Source organism: Panthera uncia (genome assembly GCF_023721935.1).
Source record: "Panthera uncia isolate 11264 chromosome B2 unlocalized genomic scaffold, Puncia_PCG_1.0 HiC_scaffold_24, whole genome shotgun sequence".
Lineage (NCBI taxonomy): Eukaryota > Metazoa > Chordata > Mammalia > Carnivora > Felidae > Panthera > Panthera uncia.
This window is the reverse complement of record NW_026057580.1, coordinates 11,604,023-11,620,194: the sequence shown is the minus strand read 5'-3', so window position 1 is coordinate 11,620,194 and position 16,172 is coordinate 11,604,023. Positions and strand designations below refer to the sequence as shown.

At 47.8% G+C, this 16,172-nt stretch overlaps 2 protein-coding genes across 3 annotated transcripts; one reads left to right on the top strand and one right to left on the bottom strand.

Annotated features, from left to right (window-relative positions):
* Nucleotides 1-1,232: 1,232 nt before the first annotated feature.
* On the bottom strand, nucleotides 1,233-8,846 carry GNL1 (G protein nucleolar 1 (putative)). The gene is made up of 12 exons (XM_049653688.1): nucleotides 8,097-8,846; nucleotides 7,517-7,682; nucleotides 7,009-7,145; nucleotides 6,696-6,847; nucleotides 6,518-6,589; nucleotides 5,394-5,601; nucleotides 5,130-5,225; nucleotides 4,536-4,730; nucleotides 2,583-2,761; nucleotides 2,343-2,505; nucleotides 1,956-2,096; nucleotides 1,233-1,582 (listed from the first exon to the last, which is right to left on the bottom strand). Exons 1-12 carry the CDS (start codon nucleotides 8,167-8,169, stop codon nucleotides 1,341-1,343), a joined length of 1,824 nt encoding a protein of 607 aa, XP_049509645.1. The 5' UTR covers nucleotides 8,170-8,846; the 3' UTR covers nucleotides 1,233-1,340.
* Nucleotides 8,847-8,952: 106 nt separating this feature from the next.
* On the top strand, nucleotides 8,953-14,524 carry PRR3 (proline rich 3). 2 transcript variants are annotated; one of them, XM_049653703.1, is made up of 5 exons: nucleotides 8,953-9,395; nucleotides 10,143-10,205; nucleotides 12,106-12,288; nucleotides 12,641-12,931; nucleotides 13,233-14,524. In XM_049653703.1, the coding sequence occupies exons 1-5, from the start codon at nucleotides 9,290-9,292 to the stop codon at nucleotides 13,337-13,339; spliced, it is 750 nt and encodes a 249-aa protein (XP_049509660.1). In that variant the 5' UTR covers nucleotides 8,953-9,289; the 3' UTR covers nucleotides 13,340-14,524. The 2 variants fall into 2 exon arrangements, with proteins under 2 accessions (XP_049509660.1, XP_049509661.1); XM_049653704.1 differs by lacking the exon at nucleotides 12,106-12,288.
* The last annotated feature ends 1,648 nt before the right edge of the window (nucleotides 14,525-16,172 follow it).

The window sequence follows — 16,172 nt, the reverse complement described above, 5'->3', positions numbered from 1 at the left end:
GGCATTACAGAAAACTGCCCCATGACCCAGATCCTGCATGGGATGCTTTAGAGTGAAGGGGAAAAATCTGGTACTCGCATTTTCTCCTTCCCCTACACCTAATGGTTTGTCAATCTGTTAAACAATACTTTTTGCTACCACTCAACCCAGACAACATTGTGGTAGCCAACAAAACAAATCTCATTCTCCTTTTCCTCCAAGAATTAAGTCTAGGAGTCCAGTTGCTTGCTTAACAAAGTACAGCAAATGTTAAAATACCCTGACTCACAAGAGAACTAACTGCTGCTGAAATGCACATGACTCCATAAGACAGCTGTCTACCTGCTGACTTCTAGCTCAGACCCTGCACTGCTCATTTTAGCTCCATTCCAAAACCAGGGCAAATGGGATTCAGAAGGCTGATTCTGTGCCCTCCCTTATGAATCTCACAGACCTTCCATGCATGTAGACCTTTAAATAATAAAGCTTAACACTGTACTTAAGAGGCTGGTCTGCTCAAATCGTAAGTGTGCACACTAGTTGTTTGCCAGTAATTAAGATGCTACTTCTACACATTTAATCACCATTTTCACAAACATTGTCTTAACTAAAAATTCTATCAACAGGAAGTCCTAGAATTATAGTGTATGAGCCCCAAAGATTTGGAGAACATCACATACCCTTCTTAATCCAAAAACTTGGGTATCTGAAAATGGGATCTTAATCACGGCAAAGCTGCACATTTAGGTCAGGTCCTGTTCGTGCATCTTTATATGCTCAGTACTTAGCACAGATCCAGACAAACAGTTGACCCTCAAAAAGTAATTGTTGAACTTCAATAAATCCTGTAAAAATCTCACATGGAGACATCAGCTTGTCACACCTCTTACCACTTCTTCTCCAAAAAGATCCTAGTATAACCCAGGTCTAGCAGCAAGGAACACACAAGGCTGCTGCTCAAATCTGAGAAGGAAGGAATGGCATGAACTCAAAAAGAGGGTTGGATTTAGACCAGGCCTCAAAGCCTGAAGTGACTTCCCCGCCCCATGTTGATAACAGGATCCATAAAGTGCAGAATGGGAAAGTGAGCAGAGACAGTGGATTTCAGAGCCTTAGAACCCAGTGAAGTAACCCTTAAGAGAGCTCTTCCTTCCCAAAAAGAATGCATGAGAAAAGAAGGGAGAAGAGAGAAGTCTCCCACAACTGTCGGCCTAAAACAGCCGCTCTCACCTCAGCCCATCTGGGGAAGGGGCTACAAAGCAGACAATCTTTATTCACAATTGGGATGGCAGAGGGGAGGTACCCTCAGGTCAGTCCAAAAGCAGAGATACTGGGTGGAGCAGATGGCACAGGGCAAGGACTCAGCACTCGTCCTCGCCCAGAAGGGCATAAGGGTTTCGGGCAGCCAAGCTGGACCCTGGAGCTGAAGTCGGGGTGTCCTCATCCCCTTCCCCCTCCTCATCCGCATCCCGGTCCTCCTCTCCCTCCTCCTCACAGGAGCTGCTCAGCTCTTCTTCTTCCTCCTCCTCCTCGTCACCTGCTGGCCCCACCCTGCCCTGCAAAACCACCAGCTCTGTGGTCTCCGGATGGGACTCCCAGGTGCCTGGGGAACCAAAACAAGAAAAGAATGGAGGAGAGTTTTAAGCAAGGAACTAAAGCCAGAGAAAGATGGGGAAGAAGCAAAAACTAAGAGTAACAATCAGTTCTGTAGCTGCTGGCATTCATTCATTAATTCATTCATTCATTCATTCAAACTCCCATGGGCTGGGCACCGAACAATAGCTCTGCATACATTAACTCTACTTTCTACCACCACCTTACCAGGAGGCAACTATCACCCTGGTTTTGCAGACCAGGAAACTGTCTCAAAGATGTTTAGTAACACAGAGCTGGCTGACAGGTGTAGAATCCAGATCTGACCCTGGGCCACAAAGCCTTTTGCCTACATCATAGCACAGGAACACTGGCTGTCTGACCTTTCTGTTCACTGTAGCCTGGCGGATGAAAACACAGGCTGAGGCGGCCATCCAGTGCCAGCCGCAGGAGGCTATTGGCTGCTCTGTACACATCATTCCGGGCTGCCTTGGCTGTCTTATAACCACGTTTCTCTGCCCAGGCTGAAGAGAGAAAAGAATAATGGGGAGGGAAGCCGTTAACCGGACCCAGTCACCATCACCCTATTCCCATAACGTAGTCCTTCCACTTTTCTCTGGAACATCCCAGGCCACAGATCTTGCTGGCTCCACGACAGAAATCCAAGCATGAGTAGCCAGATATTTTACCAAGAGCAGAACCTCTGAGAAGAGGAGAGGAGATAGAGCAGGGTAAAGGGCAAGGGGAGAAGCCAGGAACATGGAGCCCACCTTCACAGATGTCCCAGGCACACCAGGGATGTTCTGCTGAGGGATCCTTGGCCTCTGGGTGGCGCAAGTGAAGCAGGACCTGCACAGGGATTCGAGAGGCCAGATAGCCCACTGCGGTGTATGGCTCCTGAATTTGGGCAATGGGGTAGATCCCCGCCAAAACCTGAGGGGAAACAAGAATGCTCAGCCCGTTCCTGGCCTTCTGCTTTCTCTCCCTCCCTGCCCCATCATACCTCATACCTGCAACTGCCTGGGCAGAAGGGAGGGGAATATGAGGCCAGGGCAGTCACAGAGCTTCACAGAAGGGGTGAGAAAGTAGGTCTGAAAGTATCGGGTATGGCCGGGGGTTCTGGAGACACTCACGACCTTCCGCCCCACCAGCCCGTTGATCAGCGAGGACTTTCCCACATTTGGGAAACCTAAAGAAGGCAAGGAAAATTAACACTGGACAGATCCCTACTCTGTGACAGGTAAGACAACAGCTATAGAGAAAAAGGGAAGTAAAGCTCAGAAATCAAGGAAGCAGTATAACCTTAAAAGTTTCAAACAAATCAGGCTCTGGGCTGGCAGGGTTGAATCCTGGCCTCTCCACTTATCAGCTTTGTAACCTCAAGGCAATTTGCTTCACTTTCTGAGCCTCTTTCCTCATTTTACAAGTGAGTAGTCAGGATTAAATAAAACAGAAACAAATAGAACTGTGTGGTTCAGTGCCTGCAGCAGACCAAATGCCCAACACAAGTGAAACATGTATCTCATAATCATTACAACTTGTCCAAGAAGAAGACTATAAATCCTTGGGGGCTCACTGCTGCTCTCTTCAGGACCACCTCCATCATTCTGGGTGACTTTGGTATTTGCACAGGTGTTCTGTTTAGCACTCTGACCTCTCGGTGCCTGCATCTATTTTCCAAAGATCATTTCCTCAACTACCCACTGTCAAGGTTGTACTCTGGACCTTGTCACTTCACACCTTCAAAATCTCAACCACAGGCACCACTCTCTCTGCCCTGACATCCTATCAATTCAGCTCACTTACTCTGTTTCCTCAGTTCCAACACATCTTTAACTCTGACCCTAGTACAGAACCACTATTCAATACTGAACTCATGTCCTTACTTCTCTTCTTACCCAACTGAGATCCCAGGCCCCAGCTCTATAGCCAGTAGCTTTCACACTTGAGTTCACCTTGAACTCCCCGGTCCTGCCCCTCTCCTCCATCTTACTCAACCCCATGGCTCCCATCCCCCAATGCCCTGACACTCAGGCTTATCCAAAAATCACCAAGCTCATTCCCACATGAAGACCCTCTCATTTACTGACCCCTTGGTCAGGAAGGCCCTTTTCCCATTATCTCCAAATAGCTACTTCCTCTGAACATCCTGGGCTCTTCTCAGAGGGAGTTTTGCATGAGAACCCTCCTCACTGGATCACTCTCTACCTTTCAATGCCCCTAAATAATATGATTTCAAATCATGAATCAATTTACTTTCAAGGAAATAAGCTCTGTGAGGGTAAGGACTTCTCTGCCATTTTCACAACAGCATAACCCGTCCCTGGAACAGCACCCGGCACTCAGTAAATATTTGCTAAGAACTAGAGGTAAATGAAACCTCAGGACTGCCTGTCCCACAGCAAAGGAAAGGGTCTCTGGGCCTTAATCATACATTCCTTTCCTCCCCAAAAAGAGCAGAGACAAGGCTATTAATTCAGGGAAGATGCTCCTTGACAACAAACTTAATGGGATAAGGCTCAGAAAGATACTAATGCTAACAAAGCTCCTGCTCTGATTTAATGATTGCTCTACTATTGATTACTACCATGTAAACAGTTAAAATCTATGTCTTTCAGAATAACGCCTGGTACATAGTAAGTACCACATAAATATTAAATTTCAACAATCGTGATTATTACCATTATCACTATCTGTCAGGCATCATTAGGCTCTCTGTATGCCATTCCCTTCATTCCTGACATCCATTCTAATTGGGTATCAGCATCCCCATTCTAAAAATCAAAGTAACTAAGACTCAGAATGGGTAAATAACTTCCTCAAAATTAATAAGAGCTAAGGAAAGGGAGAATTTAACTCAGCGGTGCCAGGATACTTCCACTATTGCCGACACCCTCCTTTTCCAAAGAGTGAAACTCTGTACCTCATAGGAGGCTGCCATGCATGGGCCATTGCTTCCTTACCCACACAGCCAATGGTCACCACTCCGTCTTTGTAGCGCTCCCGGGTTGGGCTGGTTGGCTCCATTGCTGAGTCAGTCTGCTGCTCCACAAGGACTGCAGGTCCATCCTCTTCTTCCTCCTCCTCCCCAGAGCCATTTCCCCAGGTGGCCCCAGCCACATCTCGGGCAATCTTCTCCCGCCAGCTGTTTAAGTCCACTGTTCCAAGAAGCAGAATATGATGAAGGTTCTCCCTAGGGCCACCATAAATGACTGCACAGACTATACACTGCACAGCTGATGTAACTGGCGCCCCGAGAGTGCCAACCTGCACAATACATTCTCCCCAGCCTTCACTTGACCCCACACAGAAATCATATGAATGTTTTTGTTTCAGAAAAATACTGGGAAGACTGAAAGCAACAGACCACTGGGGCTCCTGTCTACCTGCTGCCTCTGTTGCCACCAAGTCAGTCTGCTCCCTCTTCTACCCCTCCCTCTGGCTTCTTGCCTACATCCATAAAGAAGGGGTTGACTTTAAGGAAGGTAAGCAAAATGACTTCAAGCCTTGGGCTTTCCACATATCGTCCCACAGCTCCCCTCTTAAGAAGTATATACCTTTCCCCGCAGTGATGGCTTCACAGGCTCTCAGTAACTGCTCCGGCCCCAGTGCCCGAGTCCATCCTCTCCCCCGTCTCCGACTCTTCTTCAAAACTGAGATCAGAGGGCACAAAAGTGTTAGCACATGGGCTTATGCACCCCATCTCACCCACCACCCTTAAGACCAATATCAGGGACTCCTTTGTCAACAAGCCTCTCTGTTCTCCCTGTTGTCCCCTACCACCCACCTCTCCCATACTGCCTTCCTCATTGCCCACTCACCGCTACTAGGGTCCTGTGGGGTCCGTGGGTCCCGAGGGAAAGAGGTAAAAAGGACTATGTGGAGCTGGGGATAGTGCTGGTGAAAATAATGCTTCCAGGCAACGACGAGAGCCGGTGGGGCTAGATCCACCTTGTTCAGGACCAAGACCAAGGCCAACCCAAGTTCTCCAGTCACGTACTCGTAAAGTGCTGGTGGGAAATTCACAACCTGGGACAGGGTTGGTGAGAGGAGGGAGCAATGAGAGATCAACCCAGAGTTCTCTGCCTCTAGCTCCCCACTCACCAGGCACAGCTCAGAGACAAGACTCTAGTGGTAGCAGATTCTGGGGTAAAAGGGTAAATCAGCCAAACTAAACTAGGAAAATAAAGTAATGGTAAGCAATACCTGTGCATTTGTGTCTGGGGAACTTCTTACAGGCCCTAATTAGGAATGGAAATGAGCCAAACACAAGACAAGGAAATAGTGATACCTAGCACACTGGGATAAAGGCTGGGGTCAGGAATAGGGGTGGGGGTTGGGATCAAACTTCGCACCTATTTTTATGTGCACGCACTTATGTTTATACACATGCGTATGCACACACATACGCGTGTGCATGTTTGTGGCAAGCATGTGTGGCTGTGTGAGTGCATGTGAGTGCACACATATGTGTACCAATGCGTGTATATATGTTGTTAAGGACTTCCAACCTAAATGTTCCCACAGACCTCCCTTTCTCTCACTAGAGAACAACAGTGAAGTGGTAAAGCCAGATTAACACAAGGGTCATCTAGCAGCAGAGACTAGAGCCTTAACCACTGTCTTAACCACTATTCCAGGTGAGGCTGAATTCTGTAGTGACTAACATGATGGAGCAGGGGAAGCCCTAGCTGCCTTCACAGAATCCCTTGGAGCTCCACACTAGAACTTTCTATGGGTCTAGCTCTGGTGGGATGGGAAACAAATTATGTAGTTTTTCATCAAAGGGAAAAGACTGAGTTCCTGACTGCAGACATCAGTCATACTGATAGAGAAGACTAGAAATGAAAGATACTTCTCCAGCTCCCAATTTCTGCCTCTGTGCTTTACCCTACAAGAATCTTCCTTCCCCCTCCCCCTTGCCACCCTCATTCCCAGTACTCACTGGATGTCGGATATCAGTGATAAGCAGGACAATGTCAGACATCTCCAACACGCGCCACAGCTGCCTCCATGTCTAAAAAGACAACATCAGTGAAGAGTACCTAAGCCTGGAGTCCCTCTCCTACCTGACCCCAGACCAATTTGATGAAAGGTCACTCCTGTCCCCACTGCATTCTCACCTCCAGATTATGCTCAAAGTAGCTGAGTTTCTCAGAGGTGTAAGCCCCATGAATCTTTGCAAGATACTCCTGGAAGCTACGTTCCTCCTGGCTCATTAGCTGCTCCTTGGACATCTCATAGCTCCAAGGAGGACGTCGGGGAAAGTCCAGGACTGGGAAATCAAGAAAAAGTCCAAGTAAGTCTAAGAATAGTTTCAGGGCTCAAGAGTACATCGCAGACCTCTCCTTCCCGGCAGTCAGGTCTTCCTCTTCCAAGCTCCTTCCCCGAGCCCACTCACTGCCTCTCCCAAACATCCGTGTGTTGAGCTCTCACCTGAGCCAGGCTGATAGACCTCTCGGATGTCCAGCTCCAGCAGCTCAGCACTGACCGGCTGTAGCACTTGCTCCCGGGCTGCTTTCTTTCTCCTTTCCACCTCCTCCCGGCTGTCTCGCTCAAAATGCAGCCGGTATCTAATGGGACAGGGACCGCGCCATCTCTTGCAATCCTGTGACCACAAACTCCCCTCTTGGGCAGACAACTTCGTAGAGCTTTCTCTTCAGAGTTGTTCAAGTCTCCTTTCAGTAAGCCCTCCCTCAAGTCTCTCTTTCCCACAGTATTCGACCTTCCCCTAAGCCTCGCCCTTCTAAAAACCAAGAACTCTCTCCAGCCCCTCCGGAAGAGAGAACTGTGGCCTGCTCCGGTGAGCCCAGCTGCCTGCGGAGAACGGTGGCATCCCAGCCCCATCTCCTCCACCAGCAATAGCCGAGTTTCCCCCAATACTCACATCAGGGTAGGCGGGGAAGCCCGGACCAGTACACCCCCCTCCCCCGCCTACTCTCACCGATTTGGGTCATAGCCTCGAGGACCCAGCCCCTGGGAAGGCTGCTGGTTGAGCCTGCGGATATGATGGGTCACAGACTCCCCGTCTGAGGTGTCGGTTTGCTCCTCCCGCCGCTCCCGGCTCCCGCTGCGGCTGTTGGAACTGGATCGCAGCCCATCTTGGAGCCCTGCGGGGAGGAGTTGGTGACGCCGAGCTGGCGGGTTCTAAGGGGCTGTAAGACCCCCCTCCTCGGTCAGCCTGGCTTCTCCTCACAAGACCCCACTTCTTTTGAGGCCGGGGGCTCCCAGCCATCCCGCTCAACACCCTACCGGATGTGCGTGGGGGGAGTCATTCCTCCACCAGAGACCTGCGGGGATGGCGCCCGGTTAGAGCTGGAGGGGTTCCCCTCCCCCAACTATCCATCCTTTCCCACCCCTTCCAAGGAGCCTGGGGTAAGGAGAATCCCCTCTGCGGTGGCCCGCGAGCGTCCGCGCGCGGCCACCGCCCACTCCCACGCCCCGCAGAGGTGCGGCCGTCACACCCCTCCTTCCAGAGGTGCGGGAGCCCGAGCCCCGCCCCCTCCCCTCGCTCCTGCACTGACCTCGCTTCCGCTCCCGCTTGTCCTGCAACTGCTTCTTCTTTTGCTTCACGCTGAAGGGCTTCTTTCTCGGCATGGCCTGGACCAGTCACCTGGCCCAACCTCCGCCGAGCTCCGGCCGCCTCAACGGACTCCCCCCGGGCAACCCCCGCCGCAAGGGCCTGGGACCCTTGAGGGGGCGGGGCTATGAGGTGACGTCAGCGAGCGGGCCTGGCCGATTCGCCCCAGTGGCCTGGGTGGAAGGCGGACGAAGGGAAATACAGCCACTTTCCTCTGGCAGCGAGGCGAGAGGAAGATGCGGGGTGGGCTACCCGCACGTGAGACTCAGTGGCATGGACAGGGCGCAGCTGCGGCGAGGAAGGAGGCGTGCGTGGGAGGATCAAGCTAACTTCGTCACGGACGCTACCAACTCGCGTTCGGAAGAGGGGGGACGCGTGTCATCACTACCTTGCGCGCTGGGGGAAGCTACCACTCACCTGGAGGGGTGGGTGGAGCAGAGGGCGGGTCCTACCACCTGGGGGAGAGAGAGGCGTGGATGCGCTTAAGATATTTTAGCAACCCCCGGGCTTGACCTTTGTGGAAAGACCGGACTGCGTGTCTTGGCAATGAAGTCAAGTTGCTGAGCTACACTGGGGACAGGGTCAGACGTCTTGAGGGACGGGTGGCAGTCTAAAGAGTCCTGGGCGCGCCACCTTCGTGGGACCAAAATTCTTTTGTGGGACGATGATAAGGGCACAGATCATACGGGCAAGCGCGGGCGAGGAGGGAAACCCAGGCGGGACAAGGACTTTTGAAGAGAGGTCAGAGGGCACGAAGTTGTGCCTTCAGCTGTTACCATGGTAACCCGGGACCGGATGTGGCGACTTAAAGGTGCGACAGCGGTCTCAGGCCTTCTGGCCCGACAGCCTATCGACTCTATGGCACATTGTGAGGAGCCGGTTGTGGGGTCTTTTCAGCGAGGAGAGAAGAGAGGAATTTTCTTTTAAGCATTTATAGGAACGCAACAAAAAGAAGGCTTGGGCCTCTATTATCGTCTGGCAGAGACCGAGCCCCACAAAGTCTCCCCGGAGCCTTCCGGAAATGAAGGGGCAGGAGCCTCAGCTTCTCAGTCCACCCAACGGAAGCGGAAACAGAATCCCAGCGTGCCCCTTCCTCACTACCCTCCAAATCCCGCTGCAGCCATTGCCGCAACCACGATGCCGAAACGAAAGAAGCAGAGTCAGCAGCAGCAGCCGCCACTGCAGCAGCCCCCGCTGCCAGAGCGGGAAGAGACTGGAGACGAGGAGGATGGGAGTCCCATAGGTGAGGAGCCCGGGAGGGGTGTGCACATGCCTGTCAGCTGGTCAAGGCAAGGGGATGGGGTCTGAAAAGGCGCGGGGGAGGGGGCTCTAACGGAAGGAGGAAGGGCGCAAGCGCTGGGGCGGGGATAGGAGGCTGTCCGATGTGGAGTCCTGAGCGAGTTCTCTTCCTTGACTCCTCAACTTCCATCCGGCCCCTAACCTTTCTGAAGAAGACAAGGGAGAAAAGGATAAAGAGCTCGTGTGCGCAGCCGCAGAAGGCAAGCGGGGGGGGGGGGGGGGGCCTGGAGAGGTTGCAGATTGCGATGTCTAGAATAACAACTTGTGACCAGACTTGCACAGAGAAAGTGGAAATGCTGCCTTCTCTAAACTATTCTGGGGCGGGAGGTGTGAAGGGATCGCTCTGATTGGCCAATAGTTAGGGAGAGGAATTGGATTACCTCTCAAATCACCTGGGATGTTTTGGATAGCAACTATGTGAGGGAAAGAGAAAGCTGTAAGTATCCTTTACGCATTGTGTGCTCATTTTGACTGAGTCTCTACTTTTTTTTTTTTTTTTTTTTTTTTTTTTTGCAAACTCTGAGAACGCTTTGCAGAGGAAAGGGCAGATAGATGGGCTAACAACTTGTAACACTGCTGAGAATATATCTGGCTGTACTGATTGGATTAAAAGATGAGTAGCAGAAAACCATAACAGGATCATCAGTACTTTAGTCCATTCTGGTGACTATATTTTCGTGTCTACTCTTAGGACCACCCAGCCTTCTGGGCCCTCCCCCCATGGCCAATGGAAAGCCTGGTGACCCCAAGTCAGGTGAGGACAAGGGGGCTCTGATCCTTTGATTAGATCCTGGAGAAGGGAGCAAGGGAGGGACTACAACCCAGGAAGGACTCAAAACCAAAACATCAGGGATTCTTTACGTAAATTAATGGAAAAATGTTGTATATTCACAGATTGGAAAGTTCAATGATGTAAAAATGTCACTTCTTCCCAAATTGATCTACAGATTCAATGCATTCCCAGTTACAATCCCTATAATGGAAATAAGCCTTCTGTGTTATTACATGGAAATGCAAAGGATCAGGCTGAGAGATTGCAAAGACAGTCTTGAAATAGGAGGACTTATTACTGTAAAACTATGGTTACTATGATGTGGTATTGTCATAAATCAGTATCTCGGTACAAAGAGACTAGTAACAGGCCTGCACATATGTAGACACTTCATTTGTGATGAAGATGGAGCTGAGATAGTGGATGTTGCAGTAGATCATGCTGGATCAATTGGATATTCACGGGTGGGGGGGATGAAATCTGAACTATTCATGTGTAAACATCAATTCCACGTGAACTGTAGATCTGAGTGTTAAAGGTAAAGAAAATAAATACATTTCATAGTCTTAGAGGAGATACGAGTTCTTAAACAGACAAGAAGCACACACACACTAACCATAAAGGAAAGATTGATAAACTGAACTACATTAAACTTTTATCAACCAAATAACACCATTAAGAAATTAATAGGAAGCTAGAGAGTAGAAGATATTTGCAATAAGTATAACCAATAAAGAGCTCATATCTAGAATATATACAGAACTCTTCTAGACAACCTGTTAGAAAAGTGGGCAAAGGACCAGAGCAGCTGTTTCTCAAAAACTGAGATCTAAGTGACCAAGAACATGTGAACAAGAACTCAGTATCATTAGTTGTCAAATAACTGCAAGATAAAAACACACCACTTTGAAGTTGAGACCCTTGTGCACTGTTGCTGAGATAGTAAAATGCAATTCTATAGAAAACACTATGGCGTTTCCTCAAAAAAATTAGAAATAGAGCTACCATGTGATACAACAGTCCCACTTCTGGGTACATATCCAAAAGAGTGGAAAGCAGGATCTTGAAGGAATATTTGCACACTCCTATTCTTGCAGCATTATTTACAATAGCCAAGAGCCAGAAGCAACCGAAGTGTCTATTGAGAGATAAATGGATATACAAAATATGGTATATTCATACAATGGAATATTATTCATCCCCAAAAAGGAAGAGAATCCTTGTGTGTTATATAGCATGGATGAACCTTGAGGCCATCTTGCTAAATGAAACAAGCCAGTCAGAAAAAGACAAATGTTGTATGATTCCACTTATTTGAGGTATCAGAAGTAGTCAGATTCATAGAAGCAAAGTATAATGGTGGTTGCCAGGAGCTGAGTGGAGGAAAGGAGAGTTGTTAAAGATCTGTTTCACAACAATGAGGATTTACTGAACACTACTGAAAAATGCACTTAAAAATATTTAGATGGCAAATTTTACGTGCCTGGCTGGCTCATTCAGTAGAGCATGCGACTCTTGATCTCAGAGTTGTGAGATCGAGCCCCATGTTGGGCATGGAGTTTGCTTTAAAAAAAAAAAGCAAATTTTATGTTACGTGTTCTACCGCAATTTAAAAACAAAAAACAAACAAAAACTCCCCAGAATGGCAAAAATGAAAAAAATTTATATTACTAAGTGTTGTCAAGGCTATGGAACAATGGCCAGTGGGAGTGTAAATTGGTACAGCCACTTTGAAAAAGAAAGTTTGACTTCATTAAATTTTACCATACATATACCCTAGGACCCAACAATACCTATACTACGTTTATCCTCAACAGAAATGCATACATATGTGTAACAAAGACATGTATAAAAATGTTCATAGCAGCATTTTTCGTTATAGCCCCAAACTGGAATCCACCCACATGTCCACCATCAGTAGAATGGATAAATAAGTTGTTGTGTGTGCATGCAATGGGATACTACACTGCAATGAAAATGAACGAACTCCTGCTACAGGCAACTTGGATGAATCTCACAAACACGATGTTGAGCGAAAGGAGCCAGACAGAAAAGAATGCAGACTGTATGATTCCATTTATGCGAAGTTCAAAAAACAGGCAAAAACTAACCTATGGTGCTAGAAGTCAGGATAGTGGTTCCCTTTGGGGAGGAGGGTGGAATAGTGGGGGAGGAGGGGCACAAATGGGGGGAGGACTTCTGAGTGCTAAGAAGGCTCTATCCCTTCACCTGGGTGGTAAAAACACAGGTGTGTTTACTTTGATGGTAATTGAGTTGTGCTTTTAAAATTGGCGTATTTTTCTCTATGTATATTGTACTTCAATAAAAAGTAAAAGAACAAAAACACAGGGCTTTTTTCTCAGGATTAAGGTGGCCACTGATCACCTTTCCGTGTCTGTCTTTCTCTTTCTCTCCAGCTCTTCACAGAGGTCCTCCAGGCTCAAGGGGACCAATGATTCCACCACTGCTGAGTCTCCCACCTCCTCCCCGGGGCAGAGGCCCAATTCGGGGGGGCGTAGGCCCCAGATGTGGCCCATATGGTCGTGGTTGGTGGGGGGCCAATACTGAACCTCCTTTTCCTGGACCAGGCCATGGGGGTCCTTCCAGGGGAGGCTTTCACAAAGAGCAGAGAAATCCTCGAAGGCTCAAAAGTTGGTCTCTTATCAAAAATGCCTGCCCACCCAAGGATGGCCCCCAAGTTATGGAAGGTGAGGTCCTTTTTTTTTTTTTTTTTTTTTTTTTTTAAATGCCTATACACATTCAATACTCATCACTCCCAGAATGCCTGTGACTCTTCTCTTTTGGGCTATCCTTTGTCCTTTTGAAGTAGAAGTAGCCCTGAATGTGTTTTTCTGCCAGAGAATGACTACCGTTATCACTACCACTACCAAATAAATACCTGGAAATGGTAGGGAGTAGGAAATCTGACTGCCCTCTCTATTTCTGGTTTTTGTTATATCTTATTTTCTTTCTTATATTTTAAACTGCCCAATTTTTACTTGTTCACAGACAAATCCAACCGCCCTGTCTGCCGACACTTTGCCAAAAAGGGCCACTGTCGATATGAGGACCTCTGTGCCTTCTACCACCCAGGCGTCAATGGACCGCCTCTGTGAGACTGTGCCTTCCCATCCAGGCTGGAAGGAGCCCTCTGTGACCTAGCGGCCATATATTTCCCTGTGGCCCTGTGATGGCTACTGTGAGGCTGTTCCACCCACCACCCTCAGTCAGTGACACCCACCCCCATCTGTCACTTTCCTGTTTGGGGTTCAGAGTTGTGTTTCATCACTGGTGCCCAGTGTGTGATCCAGCCTCCAGAGACTCGCCTTCGGGACCCCATCTTTGCTCCCTTCAACTGCCTCCTGGATCCTCTTCCCCCTCACCAACTGACTGCTGAACAGGAAACCTCTTTGGTGCTGTTTCTTGTGCATCTGCCCACCCAGCCCCCAGTACTGCCCTCGATTCCTGAGAGCTCTGGAGCAATTTCCTACCATTCCCATCTAGCTGCTTAAATCCTTTTTATGTGACAACCCTTACCCCAAAAGTTGCCAGTTGCTCTGTGAAACTCACCAGGTTGACCTGGGGTTGAGTATGGATGACTGGTGCAGAGATACTTCCTGAAAGGCCACTCTCCCTGCTTTTGGATTTTGTAGTTTCTGCGTCAGTAGCATGATCCCCACCGCTCTGGTCTGTGATCACTGTGCTTTGTGAAACTGTGCATCCCCTTGTACGTAGCCTCTCTCAGTGTCCGTGGCATCTTTGTGACTTCCCAACACTAGAGTAAGTTTTTCTGCCAAAACAAGTGAGACTCGGTGCCCTCTAGACTTTCCACACCTCCCAACGTGGGAGAATTGTGAACCTTTCTGCAAGACTGCCTCCCTGGTCTCCCCATCCTGGTGTCGGGTTTTCTGGGTTTGACACAAGCCCATGAGATGTCCTCTAAAGCTTCTGATGGGCAACCCTGTCTCCTCTCCAGCCCACTTTAGTTAGACTATGTCATTGTGAGGCCACCAGCCCTTTCGTCTGAATTCTGTGAATCTCCACCCGGCCTACCTTTGGGTGGAACCTGGACAGTACTGTCGCCCTCGTCTAACCTTCTTCCCTGCATCCCTGGCACTGGTTGTTTTCTGTGAAAACGGCAGTGAACAGGCTCAGTTTTGAACTGGCCCTGAGGAAATGGGTCAGGAGTTGTGTGGGCAAGAGGGAAGGATGAGAGCCGTTGGAGAAAGAATGAATTTTTTTTCTTTTTAACATTTTTTTATATTAGTAATAAATGCAGTGGAAACAAGCATTTTCTTCAATCCCTGTGTTCCAGTCATCTCTGGAGGTACAGATGAGGCTGTTCTTGTTGGAGTCAACTTTATTCTTTCATTTGTTCATATACAGTGGTAATAGAGAAGACAATGCTTGAGTCTCTTTCAATCTGAAGGAACCAGTGAGGTCCCATTAACCTATAAGCATCAAGTACACACCAGGCTGTATTACGTTCAAGGGTAAAATTTTATAGGAAAAAAGAAAGGCCAAGTATCCGTGGAGTAATTTTTAAAGACTTTACCCATGTTTGTAGATTTGATGTTTATGGGAGTGGTAATGACAAAACAGTCTTTCAGCAAATATATGTGGAGTGACTGTGGGCCTGACAATACACTAAGCACTAGAAATAACAGAGACAAAACCAATGAATTTATAGGGGACACCGTTAGTCATAAAATCATGAACATGTGTAAGGTTGCATTTGTCAAAAGCAAGACATGATGAAAAGGGAGTATGTAATAAAGGGAGACTGGGAAGGTGACCTTTACACAAGCCCTGAAGGAAGTGAGGTGGGAGAGTGAAGTCTAAGCAAAGGTGTTTGCTTAGAGTTGGGAAGAGTAGGAGATGAGGTAGAAGAAAGAGGAACTAGACCACTCAGAACCTTGCAGAACACAGATTTGGGTCTTAAGACCGAAGCCTTTGAAGAGTTTTAGGCAGGTGAGTATAATGGATTAGATTAGTTTTTCAAGAAGATCCACTCAATATATACAGCTGGCCAGGCTTGGAAATGCCTTCGAAGGGAACTTCAGTAGTCCAGGTGAGTTGTGATGATGGTATAGACTTGGGGACTGGAATGGAAGAAAAGTAATTTGAAAATAGATCAAAATGAAAGTATTTTAGGTTTTAGTTTTTAGTATGTTAGGTTTTTCTGGTTTGCATAACTACCATTTTAAAAAAAGGTAAGAAAACAGGCATAATGCTGCTAATTTGTTTTTGAAGTTAGTGAGCTTCCTTTTAAGACTTCCAAGAAGAGAGATAAAAAAGGTATTTGCACATATAGGTTTGGTATTTAGATTAAAACTAGTGACATAAATGCTGCATATCTGAGTTTTTTGCATATAGGTGGCAGTTAAACCATACGCATAGAAACATTTATTCCCTAAATATTAAGTGCCTGCTATGGCCCAGTTTATCAGCTTTTCAGTTCAGTTGTAACAGAACAAAATTAGTCTTAGAAGTTTATGTTTCACAGCTTCAGAGGTAGTCCAAGGCATCATGCCACCACAAGGTCCTCAGGTATTCAGAACCCATCCCTCCAGGTTTCAGCTCCATAATTCCTTGAGTCAAGATTCTTTTATTCATGGTTTGGGAAGTGAAGCTTTAGCTTGCTTATCCATGCTCCAAGACTCAGTATGGACCAGGAAGGGCAGAGGATACCACCTGTGTTGGAGGAAATTTCCTTAAAGCTAACACAACTTCAACTTTGTGCCACTGGCCGTAACAGTCTTGTGGCCAATACCTAGCTGCCACTGAGGCTTGGAAAAGTACTCTTTATTCAGGCAGCTACATATTACGCAAAATAATTGGACTTTCAGGATGAATGTCCTCAGCCACTCTGCTAAAATTTGTGGATGCAACAGAGAATAAGACAAAGTGTCAATACCCTCTAGCCAAAGACCATGAGGAACATAACAC